Below are 17,510 nucleotides of genomic sequence, written 5' to 3' on the forward strand. Positions count from 1 at the left end.
CCCCACTTCTTCTATAAACAGATGCTGAGGAGTTGTATGGGACGCTGGATGAAAGAGAGCGCCTACTGAAATATAACCTCATATTACAAGCAAGGTTGGGACAACTGGAGGTATGCCGGGGGAGGATGGAGGGGAGGTAAGCCTCTTCTGGGCTAAGAACTGATTAAGTCCTCCTTTTGTTGGATCTCCCTCTTCCCCTTTAGGCCTGGAATAATATCCATAGTAGGGGTGAAGGGACCAAGGAGAGAATATGCCTCCCAAATTAAATGTAAGAAGATCTGTCTCCCCTAAAGGGGCGAGTGGAGCTGGCAAGATTGATAAGTTTGTGAAGGCCTCTCCAGGCTGGTCTAAAACAAGAAGTAAAAAATCTTCACCCCCTAAAAGCGCGATAGAGAATACGGGCTCCCGCTATGCAGTCCTTCAGGATGTGTCTGATGAAGGGGAGGAGGAGGTGGCAGGAAAGAAATCAAAAATAGAGAGAATCTTGGAGGAAGTTCAGAAATGTAATCAATCACTGGCAGATCTTCACACTCAGATGGGCTCCCTTGTATCAGACCTCTCCATTGTAAGGGAAGAGACTAATAAAATTCGAGACCGCACTAAAGCAGCAATGGAGAAGGTACTCCCAGTAGTGGAGAAAGATGTCTCTGCCCTTGCGGAGGAGACCCAGGCTCTAAGGAAAGAAGTGGGGGGGAGTTGAAGTCAAAAGTTATTGATCTGGAGGACAGTTCTAGAAGATCCAACGTTAGGACAGCAGGACTTGTCTCCACTGTTTGGTTTAGAGCAGGGGTCTCAAACAAACGAAAGTTTGTGGCCCGCTCCAGAGATGTGTGATTTGTATTGCCCGACGCCCAGGACATGCAGTTCTGGGCGCCGGGCAGGTAACTTCCTCAGGCATTTAGCCCTCCTCCGCGTCTCCGGCCGGTGTAGGGAAGAAAACTGTGTCTTGAAGCAGTTCTGTGTCCTGAGCAGAGCGAGACTGCACACACACCCATCAACCAATCACAGTGACTCAGCACTCAGCACAGTGACTCAGACTGCACACACCCCCAGACTGCACACACCCCCAAAAATATACAGTTGGGATCGGTCCCCTTCCGCTCCACCCGGTCACTCGATGCTATGAAGGCATTTGACAGGGTAAAGTGGAGGTTCTTATGGAGGGTCCTTAAGAAATTTGGCATAGAGGGGGAGATGCTGGAATGGTTTATGCTGCTATACAAAAATTCCACGGCTAGGGTTGCAGTAAATAGGTCTCTGTCACCTCAATTGAGTATTAGCCGTGGCACCAGGCAGGGATGCTCTCTCTCACCTATGTTATTCGCTCAAATTTTTAGAGCCACTGGTGATGAAGCTTAAAAAATCAGAAGATTTGAGGGGATTCGGGATCAAGGGAGTAGAAAACGCGTTTATTGGGGTGCCAGTAGAAATTAGGGTCTTCAAGGATTTTGGGAGGGTCTCTGGCCTCCAAATAAATTGGGGGAAATCGTCTCTAATGCCTTTGGTAACAGGGAATATTAATGGACCAATGGGGGTGAAAGTTCTGAAAGAAGATGAGTCTGGATTACTTAAGTATCAAACTAGCACCGTCAAAAGATTTTTCTATTCGGCTTAACCTTAATCCGTTAGTAAACTTAAGGAAAGCTGCTAGGAAAGAAATGGCCCATGTGTAGCTAACTACTACTTATATAGGGTTGTGCTGAGGGGGTGGGGAATAGTGCAGACACATGTTCAAACAAAAAAAAGGAGGGGATAGAAATCACAGTGTGAATTCGGGTAGAAAACAGACATGGTCGCACATCTACAATCTTGTATAATGATCTGATTGCTGCATAATATCAAAAACTAACAGGTTGTTTTCCCCCCCGTGGGCGCTGGTGTCGCGGCGGTGGTGGTCGCCGCCCAGTGCTGCGCCATTTTATGCTAGGGACGTTAGGGACCCACTCTAAATAGGTGGCCTTGACGTGGCGAGTGGGCTTGTACTTTTTGATCAAAAATATATACTAACAACCTGTTAGTTTTTGATATTATGCTGAGAAGCAATCAGATCATTATACAAGATTGTAGATGTGCACCATGTCTGTTTTCTACCCGAATTCACAAAGGGGTTAAGTATGTTGCTCAGATACTTCTTAAAACCGTTTCTGCTAATTTCCAGGAAAATAAAAAAAGGAGGTGGGAGGAAGTACCGTATTTATCGGGGTATACCACGCACCGGCCTATAACACGCACCCTCATTTTACCAAGGATATTTGGGTAAAAAAAGTTTTTTACCCAAATATCCATGGTAAAATGAGGGTGCGTGTGTGCGCGTGTATACCCCGATATACCCCCAGGAAAGGCAGGGGGAGAGAGGCCGTCGCTCCCCGCTTCTCTCCCCCTGCCTTTCCTGGGGTCTAGAGCGCTGCTGCCAGCCCTTCTCTCCCCCTGGCTATCGGCGCCGCTCCCCGTTCTGTCCCCCTGACTATCGGTGCCGGCGCCCCATTGCCGGCGCCGATAGTCAGGGGGAGAGAAAGGGCAGCAGCACCCATTGCCGGCGCCACTGCCCCGTTGCCTCCCCCCATCCCCGGTGGCATAATTACCTGGGTCGGATCCGCGCTGCTGCAGGCCTCCGGCGTGCATCCCCGGCGTCGTTGCTATGCGCTGCACGGCGCGGCGCATGACGTCAGTGCGCCGTGCCATGCATAGCAACGACGCAGGGGATGCACACCGGAGGCCTGCAGCAGCGCGGATCCGACCCAGGTAATTATGCCACCGGGGATGGGGGGAGGCAACGGGGCAGCGGCGCCGGCAATGGGTGCCGCTGCCCCTTCTCTCCCCCTGGCTGTCGGCGCCGCTTCACTCCCCCTGGCTATCGGCGCCGGCAATGGGGCGCCGGCACCGATAGTCAGGGGGACAGAACGGGCAGCGGCGCCGATAGCCAGGGGGAGAGAAGGGCCGGCAGCAGCGCTCTAGACCCCAGGAAAGGCAGGGGGAGAGAAGCGGGCAGCGACGGCCTCTCTCCCCCTGCCTTTCCTGGGGGGTGTATAGGCGTATAACACGCACATAGACTTTAGGCTAAAAATTTTAGCCTAAAAAGTGCGTGTTATACGCCGATAAATACGGAACTTGGTCCGATTTCTGAGGAAGTATGGGAAGGTATACTTATCAATGTTAAAAAGTGCTCAATTAATAAAAGATATCAAATAATGCAATTAAGAATAGTATATCAGTTATATTATTCACCGTTACAGTTAAAAAAGATGAAGAGCTGGAGGGAGGCAGATTATCCTAAGTGCGGGCATGCTGGGAGTAGTACTTTCACAACAGCTGGAGGCACCCTGGTAGAAAAACACTGAGCTAAGTGTAAAAGGTCACCGGGAGGAAAATAAAAAAAAACTTCTGCTCACCTACTCCCGGTCCCTGCAGATGTCGTTCCCCTCCATGAGGTCCGGGGTGTCCTCTCTTCATTATTCAACTTGTAGGACCTTTCCCTTTTCAGCCAATCACTGGCCGCAGTGGTGTCACGTGTCAAGCCAGTGATTGGCTGAAGGGGAAAGGACTTGTTCTGCAGCAAATACACTAGGTTTGAAATCTGCCCGGCAAACCCAGTGTATTCTGCTGCCAAACAAGAAGGTGAGAAGGGGGGGATGAAAGTGACAGGGGGAAGGGGAATGTGATAAGAAGGGGGGGGGGATGTGACATGGAGGGGGAAAGAATGTGATAAGGGGGGGAAATGTGATAAGAAGGGGGGGCTGTGATAAGAAGGGGGGGATGTGATAAGGGGGGGAGAAGGAATGTGATAAGGGAGAATGTGATAAGGGAGAATGTGATAAGGGGGAATGTGACAAGGGAAGAATGTGACAAGGGAAGAATGTGACAAGGGGGGAATGTGACAGGGGGGAATGTGACAAGGTAAGAATGTGACGGGGGAAGAATGTGACGGGGGAATGTGACAAGGGGGAATGTGACAAGGGAAGAATGTGACAAGGGGGAATGTGACAAGGGAAGAATGTGACAAGGGAAGAATGTGACAAGGGGGAATGTGACAAGGGAAGAATGTGACAAGGGAAGAATGTGACTGGGGAAGAATGTGACTGGGGAAGAATGTGACTGGGGAGGAATGTGACAAGGGAAGAATGTGACTGGGGAGGAATGTGACTGGGGAAGAATGTGTGGGGGGAATGTGACAGGGGGGAATGTGACAAGGTAAGAATGTGACGGGGGAAGAATGTGACGGGGGAATGTGACAAGGGGGAATGTGACAAGGGAAGAATGTGACAAGGGGGAATGTGACAAGGGAAGAATGTGACAAGGGAAGAATGTGACAAGGGGGAATGTGACAAGGGAAGAATGTGACAAGGGAAGAATGTGACTGGGGAAGAATGTGACTGGGGAAGAATGTGACTGGGGAGGAATGTGACAAGGGAAGAATGTGACTGGGGAGGAATGTGACTGGGGAAGAATGTGATGGGGGGAATGTGACAAGGGAAGAATGTGACAAGGGAAGAATGTGACAAGGGAAGAATGTGACTGGGGAAGAATGTGACTGGGGAAGAATGTGACAAGGGAAGAATGTGACTGGGGAAGAATGTGACGGGGGAAGAATGTGACGGGGGAATGTGACAAGGGGGAATGTGACAAGGGAAGAATGTGACAAGGGGGAATGTGACAAGGGAAGAATGTGACAAGGGAAGAATGTGACAAGGGGGAATGTGACAAGGGAAGAATGTGACAAGGGAAGAATGTGACTGGGGAAGAATGTGACTGGGGAAGAATGTGACTGGGGAGGAATGTGACAAGGGAAGAATGTGACTGGGGAGGAATGTGACTGGGGAAGAATGTGATGGGGGGAATGTGACAAGGGAAGAATGTGACAAGGGAAGAATGTGACAAGGGAAGAATGTGACTGGGGAAGAATGTGACTGGGGAAGAATGTGACAAGGGAAGAATGTGACTGGGGAAGAATGTGACGGGGGAAGAATGTGATGGGGGGAATGTGACAAGGGAAGAATGTGACAAGGGAAGAATGTGACAAGGGAAGAATGTGACAAGGGAAGAATGTGACAAGGGGGGAATGTGACAAGGTAAGAATGTGACGGGGGGGAATGTGACAGGGGGGAATGTGACAAGGTAAGAATGTGACGGGGGAAGAATGTGACGGGGGAATGTGACAAGGGGGAATGTGACAAGGGAAGAATGTGACAAGGGGGAATGTGACAAGGGAAGAATGTGACTGGGGAAGAATGTGACTGGGGAAGAATGTGACGGGGGAAGAATGTGACGGGGGAAGAATGTGACGGGGGAAGAATGTGACGGGGGAAGAATGTGACGGGGGAAGAATGTGACGGGGGAAGAATGTGACGGGGGAAGAATGTGACAAGGGGGAAGAATGTGACAAGGGGGAAGAATGTGACGGGGGAAGAATGTGACAAGGGGAGAATGTGACTGGGGAAGAATGTGACTGGGGAAGAATGTGACGGGGGAAGAATGTGACGGGGGAAGAATGTGACGGGGGAAGAATGTGACGGGGGAAGAATGTGACGGGGGAAGAATGTGACAAGGGGGAAGAATGTGACAAGGGGGAAGAATGTGACAAGGGGGAAGAATGTGACAAGGGGGAATGTGACAAGGGGGGAATGTGACAAGGGAAGAATGTGACAAGGGAAGAATGTGACAAGGGAAGAATGTGACAAGGGAAGAATGTGACAAGGGGGAATGTGACAAGGGGGGAATGTGACAAGGGGGAAATGTGACACGGGGGAATGTGACACGGGGGGAATGTGACACGGGGGGAATGTGACACGGGGGGAATGTGACACGGGGGGAATGTGACGGGGGGAATGTGACAAGGGAAGCTGGTGTAGGAAGGAAGGGTTTGGGTTCATGGAGAACTGGGCTGACTTCGCTGTCGGTTACCGGCTCTACCGTAGGGACGGGCTGCACCTCAATGGGGAGGGTGCAGCTTTGCTTGGGGAGAAGATGGCTAGAAGGGTGGAGGAGTGTTTAAACTAGGGACTTGGGGGGAGGGAACCTACAGCAAAGAGGGGGAAGATAGTGTAGATAGAGAGGTGGGAATTATAAATGTACCTGGGGGTGGAGCGGAGGGAGGGGTTAGAATAGTTAATAGGAATAGGCTTCATAGGAAAATAAAACTTACACCCTTGAATCCCATTAACCCCAATAACATAAAGGATGGAAATGTAAAGTGTATGTTCACAAATGCCAGAAGCCTAGCAAATAAAATGGGGGAGCTTGAGGCCTTTATACTGGAGGAACATATTGATATAGTTGGGGTCACTGAGACATGGCTGGACTCCTCGCATGACTGGGCTGTCAATCTGCAGGGGTTTACATTGTTTCGCAAGGATAGAATGAACAGAAAAGGTGGTGGAGTCTGTCTGTATGTAAGAAGTGGTATGAAAGTCAGTGTGAACGATGCCATAGTGTGTGATGATTTTGAGGAGGTGGAATCACTGTGGGTTGAATTACAAAAGGAGGGAAATACTGAAAAAATAATATTTGGGGTAATCTACAGACCCCCTAATATCACTGAAGAGATAGAAGGTCGGCTTCATAAACAAATAGAGAGGGCCGCCCGGGCAGGTACAGTGGTAATAATGGGAGATTTTAACTATCCAGATATAGATTGGGGCCAGGGGCTGGCTAAAACTACAAAGGGGCGACAATTCCTAAATTTATTGCAGGATAATTTTATGGGCCAGTTTGTGGAGGACCCAACAAGAAGTGATGCCTTGTTGGATCTGATAATTTCCAACAACGCAGAGCTGGTTGGTAATGTAACTGTGCGGGAAAACCTTGGGAATAGCGGCCACAATATAGTTACTTTTGACTTAAAATGTAGAAAACAAAGACAGACGGGGAAAGCAAAAACATATAACTTTAAAAAGGCAAACTTCCCTGGGCTGAGGGCTGCACTACAGGACATAGACTGGGGGGAGGTGTTCTCAAATACTGATACAGAAGGTAAATGGGACATCTTTAAATCAACTCTAAATAACTATACAGCTAAATATATACCAAAGGGGAACAAATATAAACGATTAAAACTAAACCTACATGGCTGACACATGATGTTAAAAGGGCAATAAACAACAAAAAAATAGCCTTCAAAAAATACAAATCTGATGGGTCAGCGATAACAGTACAAGGAGCTTAATAAAATCTGTAAAAATGTAATAAAAACAGCAAAAATTCTAAACGAGAGACAGGTGGCCAAAGAAAGCAAAACTAATCCTAAATATTTTTTTAGATATATAAATGCAAAAAAAACAAGGACAGAGCATGTAGGACCCCTTAATAATGATAATGGGGAGGTTGTCATGGGCGATCAAGAGAAGGCGGAGCTACTGAATGGGTTCTTTAGTTCTGTATATACTAGGGAAAAAGGAGCTGACATTGGCCAGGTCAGTGCTGGTAACACATCATGTACAGGTCGGTGCTGGTAACACATCATGTAATGTACTGAACTGGCTTAATGTAGAGATGGTACAAGGTAAGTTAAGTGATATAAATGTAAGCAAATCCCCAGGGCCGGATGGACTACACCCAAGAGTTCTTAGAGAGGTAAGTTCAGTAATATCTGTACCCCTGTTCATGATATTTAGAGATTCTCTGGTGTCTGGTATTGTGCCAAGGGACTGGCGCAAGGCGAATGTGGTGCCAATCTTCAAAAAGGGCTCTAGGTCTTCGCCAGGCAATTATAGACCGGTAAGTTTAACGTGCATTGTGGGTAAATTGTTTGAAGGACTTATAAGGGATTACATACAGGAATACATAGGGGATAATTGTATTATAAGTGATAGCCAGCATGGGTTTACTAAGGATAGAAGTTGTCAAACCAATCTAATTTGCTTTTATGAAGAGGTGAGTAGAAGCCTTGACAGAGGAATGGCTGTGGATATAGTGTTTCTGGATTTTGCTAAAGCGTTTGATACTGTCCCTCACAGACGTCTGACAGGTAAGTTAAGGTCTTTGGGTTTGGAAACTTTAGTTTGTAACTGGATTGAACACTGGCTCATGGATCGTACCCAGAGAGTGGTGGTCAATGATTCGTACTCTGATTGGTCCCCGGTTATTAGTGGTGTACCCCAAGGTTCAGTACTCGGCCCGCTGTTGTTTAATCTATTTATCAATGATATAGAGGATGGTATTAACAGCTCTGTATATAGAGGGGGGCTGTGTATATAGAGGGGGCTGTGTATATATAGAGGATGGCATTAACAGCTCTGTTTCTATCTTTGCAGATGACACCAAGCTTTGTAGCACGGTACAGTCTATAGAGGATGTGCATAAGTTACAAGATGACTTGGATAGACTAAGTGTCTGGGCATCCACTTGGCAAATGAGGTTCAATGTGGATAAATGTAAAGTTATGCATCTGGGTACTAATAACCTGCATGCGTCGTATGTCTTAGGGGGGATTAAACTGTGAGAGTCACTGGTAGAGAAGGATCTGGGTGTACTTGTAGATCACAGACTACAGAATAGCACAATGTCAGGCTGCTGCTTCCAAAGCCGGCAGGATATTGTCATGTATCAAAAGAGGCATGGACTCGAGGGGCAGGGACATAATACTCCCCCTTTATAAAGCATTGGTACGGCCTCACCTGGAATATGCTGTTCAGTTTTGGGCACCTGTCCATAAAAGGGACACTGCGGAGTTGGAAAGGGTGCAGAGACGCGCAACTAAACTAATATGGGGCATGGAACATCTTAGCTATGAGGAGCGATTAAAGGAGTTACAATTGTTTAGTCTTGAGAAGAGACGTTTAAGGGGGGATATGATAAACGTATATAAGTATATTAATGGCCCATACAAAAAATATGGAGAAAAACTGTTCCAGGTTAAACCCCCCCAAAGGATGAGGGGGCACTCCCTCCGTCTGGAGAAGAAAAAGTTTAGTCTCAAGGGGCGACACGCCTTCTTTACCGTGAGGACTGTGAATTTATGGAACGGTCTACCTCAGGAACTGGTCACAGCAGGAACAATTAACAGCTTTAAAACAGGATTAGATACATTCATGGAACAAAATAACATTAATGCTTATGAAGAAATATAAAATCCCATCCCTTCCCCAATATCGCGCCACACCCCTACCCCTTAATTCCCTGGTTGAACTTGATGGACATATGTCTTTTTTCGACCGTACTAACTATGTAAATATGTAAGGGAAGAATGTGACGGGGGGAATGTGACAAGGGAAGAATGTGACGGGGGGGAATGTGACAGGGGAAGAATGTGACAGGGGAAGAATGTGACAGGGGAAGAATGTGACAGGGGAAGAATGTGACAAGGGAAGAATGTGACAAGGGAAGAATGTGACAAGGGAAGAATGTGACAAGGGAAGAATGTGACAAGGGAAGAATGTGACAAGGGAAGAATGTGACGGGGGAATGTGACAAGGGAAGAATGTGACTGGGGGAATGTGACAAGGGAAGAATGTGACGGGGGAATGTGACAAGGGAAGAATGTGACGGGGGAAGAATGTGACGGGGGAAGAATGTGACGGGGGAAGAATGTGACGGGGGAAGAATGTGACGGGGGAAGAATGTGACGGGGGAAGAATGTGACAAGGGAAGAATGTGACAGGGGGAATGTGACAAGGGAAGAATGTGACAGGGGGAATGTGACGGGGAATGTGACAAGGGAAGAATGTGACGGGGAATGTGACAAGGGAAGAATGTGACAAGGGGGAATGTGACAGGGGAATGTGACAAGGGAAGAATGTGACGGGGGGAATGTGACAAGGGAAGAAGGTGATGGGGGGGGGAGGAATGTGACAAGGGGGGGATGTGACGTGGGGGAATGCGACATGGAGGGAGGGAGAATGTGACAAAGGGGGGAATGTGATAAGGGGGGGGGGAATGTGACATGGAGGGCGAAAGAATGTGATAAGGGGGGGGATGTGATAAGGGGGGGGATGTGATAAGGGGGGGGGATGTGACATGGAGGGAGAAAGAATGTGATAAGGGGGGGGGGGATGTGACATGGAGGGAGAAAGAATGTGATAAGGGGGGGGATGTGACATGGAGGGAGAAATAATGTGATAAGGGGGGGGGGATGTGACATGGAGGGAGAAATAATGTGATAAGGGGGGGGGAATGTGATAAGGTTGGGGGAATGTGACATGGAGGGAGAAAGAATGTGATAAGGGGGGGGGATGTGACATGGAGGGAGAAATAATGTGATAAGGGGGGGGAATGTGACATGGAGGGAGAAAGAATGTGATAAGGGGGGGGAATGTGACATGGAGGGAGAAAGAATGTGATAAGGGGGGGGAATGTGACATGGAGGGAGAAAGAATGTGATAAGGGGGGGGGAATGTGATAAGGTTGGGGGAATGTGACATGGAGGGAGAAAGAATGTGATAAGGGGGGATGTGACATGGAGGGGGGAAATGTGACAAGGGGGAGGAGAATGGGACAAGGGGGAGGAGAATGTTACAAGGGAGGGGGGAGAATGTGACAAGGGGGGATGTGAAATGGGTGGTGGGCATAAAATGGGAAGGTAGATGTGAAGCGGAGGCGATTGGACAAGAAATAAGGGGATTTCACAATTTTTTTATTATATCGCATCGCATATCGCAATCGCAATATTTAGGCCCAAAATCGCAATGGCACATTTTCCCCATATCGTGCAGCCCTACGGGGTAGCATTACAGAGTTGCGAGCGGAGCCCACTTACCTTCCACTGGCGATCCAGTGATGTTCTCGCTCTCGCTGTGATCGCCAGCCTCCGTCTGACTTCCTGGTTCCGTTCTCTGCGAGCTGCAGCGGCGCATGGGAGCGCAACTGGGTGGTAAATTCAAAAATGTAAGCATAACACACACATATAAAAAGAGGTCATACATTGTAATCTGAGAGGATTACACTGTATTACTTCAGAATATAATAAATTATATTATTTATTAGATTAAAATTTCCATGCAAAAAATTGTACCACTTTTTGTACAAATTTCCTGACATAATCATACCGCCAGGGAGGTTAAAGGGAGCGGGGTAAACAAATACCCAGAAAACAGGTAGTCCATTGCCACAGCCTCAAGGGGGGAGAATGGGTGAATGACACCAGAAAGCTACCGCCAAAAGGGCATACACCACTCCCTAAGGCCGCGCCAAAAAGGACATGTTCTAAAAGTGAAATAACAGGAGCAAACATTAACTACAGCAAATATTTCTACAGTAACATAGCAATATTCAAAGTATCGACATCAATTAAGAGAGAACCAGGAGCCAACCACTTGTCTCTAAGTGTGAAATAGATCATCTCAGGGGGATTTCCCTGACATGGAAGTTAGAAACTGGGAATAATTTACTGCGCCATAGTCTCCTAACCCTAACCTGAAGGATTGTTGCGGTGTAGCCCCTTCTTCCTCATCAGGACTAGCGTACACAAGAGGCATCCTCCAGGTTGGGCTCCAAACAGGTGAAGATTTATGGCCTCTCATGGTCTCTGAAATCTGTATGGAATATATTTACACGTAAGTTTGATTGTCAGAATCCTGCAGGATATCCCTTATGGCGCCAGTCAGATTTCAACATTTTGGCCGATCTTTTCTACTTACAATGTTTAGTGGAATTCTTTAAGTTCTGTGTCCTGTCTCTTTTCTGCTGCATGTTCCTCCTATAGCCAAACCGGTGACCGGTCAGTTATGGAAGATAACAGAATTATAATATAGATACAGAATACAGGTGTAATATGGGCAGGAAATATACCTATGTGCAGAACTTAAGGATCGCGGTAGAAAGGGGGTGTGACTGTGACCTGGCCCGCAAGTCCCTGATCCCTGAATGAGCGTGGCTTTTGATTGTGTATGTGTCACACTGGCCGCTCCATCCTTAATGTAACCTCCCCTATTTATAAACATGGGGAATATTGTATTAATGGGGCTCAGATAACTCCTTTTGTTATTTTTTGTTCTGTATGATAATTAATGATCTTTTCTGCTCATATAAATCATTCAACACGACTTTTACTGTCTGATGAGTTTTACAATATTTCTTCCACATCTTATCATTCAGTGAGAAAATATGAACAATATTAATGTTCCAAAGACAGATTGGAGCAATGATGAGCAGTATAAGGAGGACATTCCTACAGGGAAAGATCTGATCTATATTAATGCTACAGACCTAAAGGAAGAAGAAGAGGAGACAGATGTGAGTGGTGATGAGCAGTATAAGGAGGACATTCCTACCGGAAAAGATCCAATCTATATTAACACTGCAGACATAAAGGAAGAAGAAGAGGAGACAGATGTGAGCGGTGATGAGCAGTATAAGGAGGACATTCCTACAAGAAAAGATCCAATCTATATTAACACTGCAGACATAAAGGAAGAAGAGGAGGAGACAGATGTGAGCGGTGATGAGCAGTATAAGGAGGACATTCCAACAGGAAAAGATCCAATCTATATTAACACTGCAGACATAAAGGAAGAAGAAGAAGAGGAGACAGATGTGAGCGGTGATGAGCAGTATAAGGAGGACATTCCAACAGGAAAAGATCCAATCTATATTAACACTGCAGACATAAAGGAAGAAGAAGAAGAAAAGACAGATGTGAGCGGTGATGAGCAGTATAAGGAGGACATTCCTACAGGTAACCATCCAGGTAAGTAGCAACAATTAAATGCAGGGAACAGATTTTACTCAACAACAATGTTTTGTGGAATTCTTTAAGTTCTGTGTCCTGTCTCTTTTCTGCTGTATGTTCCTCCATTTAGCCAAACCTGTGACTCAGTTATGGGAGATAACACATTTATAATATGGATGCAGAATACAGCTGGAATATAGACATGAAATATACCTATGTGCTGGACGTAAGGATCGCAGTGGAAAGGGGGTGTGACTGTGACCTGGTCTGCAGAGGACACATGTCCCTGTTCCCCCCAACAAGCGTGGCTATCGATTGTGTATGTGTTACACTGGCGGCTCCGTCCTGTCTCTGCAGCCATGACTTCCGGTGTGGGCAGCATCTCTGTATGGCGCTGTCTGCATAGGGAGCTCAGAGAGTTGGAGCCGCGGGGAGCAGAGCGTCGGTAGCTGCGGAAAAATGATTAGAGAAAGGTATTTTGTTTTTTTCATTGGGCTACTACTATATGGGGGCCAACTACTTTATGGGGCACCTAGGGGGCCTAAGTACTATATGTGGCAGTATTGAGGCGTAATAGTGGGGGCAGTATGGGGGGCACAGAAGGGACCTAACTACTATATTGGTGCTCAAAGTGGGAACTATTACTGTGTGGGGCAATACAGATATGTAAAGTGGTGGGGATTGTGCTGGATAAAGGAACACAACATTTTTTGTCAGCAGATTCTGCAGAGACCAGTTTTGACCAGGAAAAGTCTTCATGGCTGTCTGGGCCAGATAGAAAAGAGTCACTGGATGTATCTGTAATCACTTATATGGTCTGCAGAGCCCTAGTGTACAGCTAGTATGCTACCAAGACCAACATCTACAAGGAGTTTGTATGTTCTCCCCTTGTTTGCGTTGGTTTCCTCCCACACTCCAAAGACATACTGATAGGTGAATTAGGAATTTAGATTGGGGACAGGGAGCAACCTGAGTGAAAACAAACTGTGTACAGCGCTGCAGAATATGTGGGCGTTATATAAATAAAGACATTTTTATTCTGTGCCCCACACTGATTTTTTACCCCTCCTGTGCCCCCACACTGATATGATACCCCTCCTGTGCCCCACACTGATATGATACCCCTCCTGTACCCCCACACTGATATGATACCCCTCCTGTGCCCCCATACTGATATGATACCCCTCCTGTGCCCCCATACTGATATTATACCCCTCCTGTTCCCCCATACTGATATTATACCCCTCCTGTGCCCCTACACTGATATGATACCCCTCCTGTGCCCCCACACTGATATGATACCCCTCCTGTGCCCCCATACTGATATTATACCCCTCCTGTGCCCCCACACTGATATGATAATGACAAAGTAAGAGGTAGGTGGAGTGTCCTTAAAAAATATTTCAGGGACTTAGGCCGCAAGCTGAAGGAGAGGACCTCCAAGGTAATATTCTCTGAGATTAGGGTGCATTCACACCACGTTTTTTCAGTACAGTTCCCATATCAGGTTTTTGTTGAAAAACGGATTCCTCAAAACCGGACTAAACTTTATCAAACCGTGTGTACAAATTTTAACCCATATACAGTTAGAAAAATGATGTCCGGTTGCATCTGTTTCTTAAGGAAAAACTGTATACCTTTTTAACTTTTCACTCCATTATGAATAAAGTTTTACTTTGATTGAAATAGCTTTGCATTGATCAGTGTTATAGGCGGTCGATTGCTCAAGTCTGTATCTAGGTTTGGGGCAATCCCCGATCGGACGTGACGGAAACAGGTGAGGGGACCTCTGCTCGCACGCTAGCTGATCAGGACATCGGGATTTTATTCTGATGGTCCCAATCAGCCCAACTGAGCTGCCGGGAAGCTTTCACTTTCATTTTAGACGCAGCGATCAACTTTGATCGCCGCATCTAAGGGGTTAATAGCACGCCGGGACCGACCCGGTATGACGTGGGGTCATGGCATGACCCCGTTTTATTTACCTGGACCGGATGTAGGGCGTACATACGTCCTTAAGAGGTTAAAATAAAAGAAGCAATCTGGTTGCCAGGGTCAACTGCACCACTCTTCCTCTACTCAGGTTTTGATAAATCTCCCCATATGTCTCTTAAAAGCTAAAATTTAAATGTCCTGGGTCATTAAGGGGTTAAGATTATTGCTTAAAAATATAATCTATTTTTATTTCTTCATAGATGACTGTACCAGGAGATCAGAGGAGAATCTTATATCTTCAGATTATAAAGCAGATGATGATATCACACAAGATACATATGAAGAACATTCCATTATCCCAGATACACCCTCAGCCCTTCACAGCCAAGATCTCTCATCTCATCCTGTTATACAAGTCCGACCTAAAGATTCATCTCAGTCTGTTAAACAAAAGAAGGAAAAGCGATTTTCATGTTCAGAATGTGGGAAATGTTTTCCTTGGAAATCAAGTGTTGTTAAGCATCAAAGAACTCACACAGGAGAGAAGCCATTTTCATGCTCAGAATGTGAAAAATGTTTTAGACAGAATTCAAATCTTGTTAAACATCAAAGAATTCACACAGGAGAAAAGCCATTTTCATGTTCAGAATGTGGAAAATGTTTTAGTCAGAATGGAACTCTAGTTGAACACCAAAGAATTCACACTGGGGAGAGGCCATTTTCATGTTCAGAATGTGGAAAAGGTTTTAGTCAGAATTCAAATCTTGTTAAACATCAAAGAATTCACACAGGGGAAAAGCCATTTTCATGTTCAGAATGTGGAAAATGTTTTAGTCAGAATGGAACTCTAGTTGAACATCAAAGTATTCACACTGGGGAGAGGCCATTTTCATGTTCAAGATGTGGAAAAGGTTTTCTTAAAAAAATAGATCTTGTTAAACATCAAAGAATTCACACAGGTGAGAAGCTATTTTCATGTTCAGAATGTGGGAAGTGTTTTACTCAGAAAACAGTTCTTGTTAAACATCAAATAATTCACACAGGAGAAACGCCATTTTCATGTTCAGAATGTGGGAAATTTTTTATTCAGAAATCACATCTTGTTACGCATCAAAGAATTCACACAGGAGAAAAGCCATTTTCATGTTCAGAATGTGGGAAGTTTTTTAGTCTGAAAACAGATCTTGTTAAACATCAAAGAATTCACACAGGAGAAAAGCCATTTTCATGTTCAGAATGTCGGAAATGTTTTACTCTGAAATCACTTCTTGTTAAGCATCAAAGAATTCACACAGGAGAAAAGCCATTTTCATGTTCAGAATGTGGGAAATGTTTTACTCAGAAATCAAATCTTGTTAAACATCTAAAAACTCACACTGGAGAGAAGCCATTTTCCTGTTCTGAATGTGGGAAATGTTTTACTGAGAAATGTAATCTTATCAAACATCAAAGAATTCACACAGGAGAGAAGACAATTCAGAGCATTAAATGATGCAGATAAGACATCTATATATTAACCATGTACATAGGATATCTGACATTTATACATATATCATATACTGCATCTCCAAACTTGTTCCCAATTGTTAATAAAAGTTTTCTTTTAGAACGTAGTCACCGATCCAGCGATGTCATCACTATAGTTTACATGGTAGGAAAAGAGTGTGATATATGGTTGTGATATTCACTGCTCCTCATGGAGAAGACCCAACAGGCATAATCCATGGGGAGCTGCTACTGGAGACCCAAACACCTCAGAGAGAAGGGACTTATTCCAGTGATGAAGAATTCCAGGACATGACCAGATTAGAGACACAAAATCACTTCTATCTTCTGGCTTCTAGGACATTATTCTGATGGAAGAACTTTACACTTTATAAAAAGTCCTATAGGTGTTGGGGAACATTTATAGACAATTATCCCAAGTAATAGAAGTAATACAGTAACTCACCACTAGGGATGAGGGAGCCGAGCCCCGGGAACCCAGATTCAACCTGAATTTCGGGTTGCAGTGACTCATAGAATTTCTGAACATTTCCAGGTTCAGATTGCGCGTCCCGGGTAATTTGTGCGATAACAACATGAGGGATGAAGAACACGTTTTGGCGTTTTGGTGCCCAGAGGAAGCAGGAAGTACAGGGGCAGGGAAATGGCGTCAGGTTGACCAGCATTCCTTACAACTATCACATGATCACCCCAGGTTTACGATGATTTGCTGGTTTATATGTCAGTCAACTCCCAGGCCAATAGGAGGCAGTATAGGGGTAGGGTCTTTTACACAGTTTTAAAGGCAAAACGTGCAGCTGCCGACATTCTGGAAAGAGACAAACAGTGTGTGTATGAGCCGGGGCCAGAGCTAAGCGATCCTACAGAATCCTAAAAAGCCTTCCCATATCACAACACGCTAGACAGTTGGCTGAGCACAAACCTTAGGATATACAATACCACAGCAAAGTGAGCACAGCCTCATCTTTGGGCTCCTCTCAGGGACCTCCTGTCCATTCCTACAGAAGCCTCATCGTGCACTACAAATCCCAGCCAGCCTTTAGCACATACAGATATCTGTACAACTACTAAGCAAAGCTGTGGGCTGATCCCAGAGATCTCCTGTGTCATCTCTTCCTACAGAAGCCCCATTGTGCACTACAAATCCCAGCCAGCCTTTTTCCAGGCACAGTACAACTAAACAAAGCTGTGGGCAGCAGAGACATCTAAAACGCCTTACTTACATTTATGGGGTTTAAGCACACACACAGTATATCTACCAGATGTAAGCTAACAGTGTAAGAAAAGTGCAGACAAATAATACACATTAGCCCTCCAAAGCTCCTGTACGTCCATATTCTTGGTTTAATCAAACACATGTTATATTTCCCTGGTTGTAAGATAGCAGCGCAGTTCAAAGCATTCAAAGATAAAGTTGTCTAGTAGGTAAGTTAAAAAATAATCCCAAAAGGATCAAAATAACTGAATTAGA

The 17,510-nt window shown here is 45.7% G+C and overlaps 1 protein-coding gene across 1 annotated transcript in view; it reads left to right on the forward strand.

The window, feature by feature from the left end:
- LOC130298650 (zinc finger protein 585A-like) overlaps positions 1 to 16,770 on the forward strand; it is an 88,599-nt gene extending 71,829 nt beyond the window's left edge. Inside the window, exons 4-5 of the mRNA XM_056551359.1 lie at positions 555 to 565; positions 15,054 to 16,770. Coding sequence (XP_056407334.1) covers positions 555 to 565; positions 15,054 to 16,025 — 983 coding nt within the window. The 3' untranslated portion in view covers positions 16,026 to 16,770. The remainder of the gene's footprint in view (positions 1 to 554; positions 566 to 15,053) is intronic.
- Positions 16,771 to 17,510: the final 740 nt, after the last annotated feature.

Source organism: Hyla sarda, chromosome 1, assembly GCF_029499605.1.
Source record: "Hyla sarda isolate aHylSar1 chromosome 1, aHylSar1.hap1, whole genome shotgun sequence".
Classification (NCBI taxonomy): Eukaryota; Metazoa; Chordata; class Amphibia; order Anura; family Hylidae; genus Hyla; species Hyla sarda.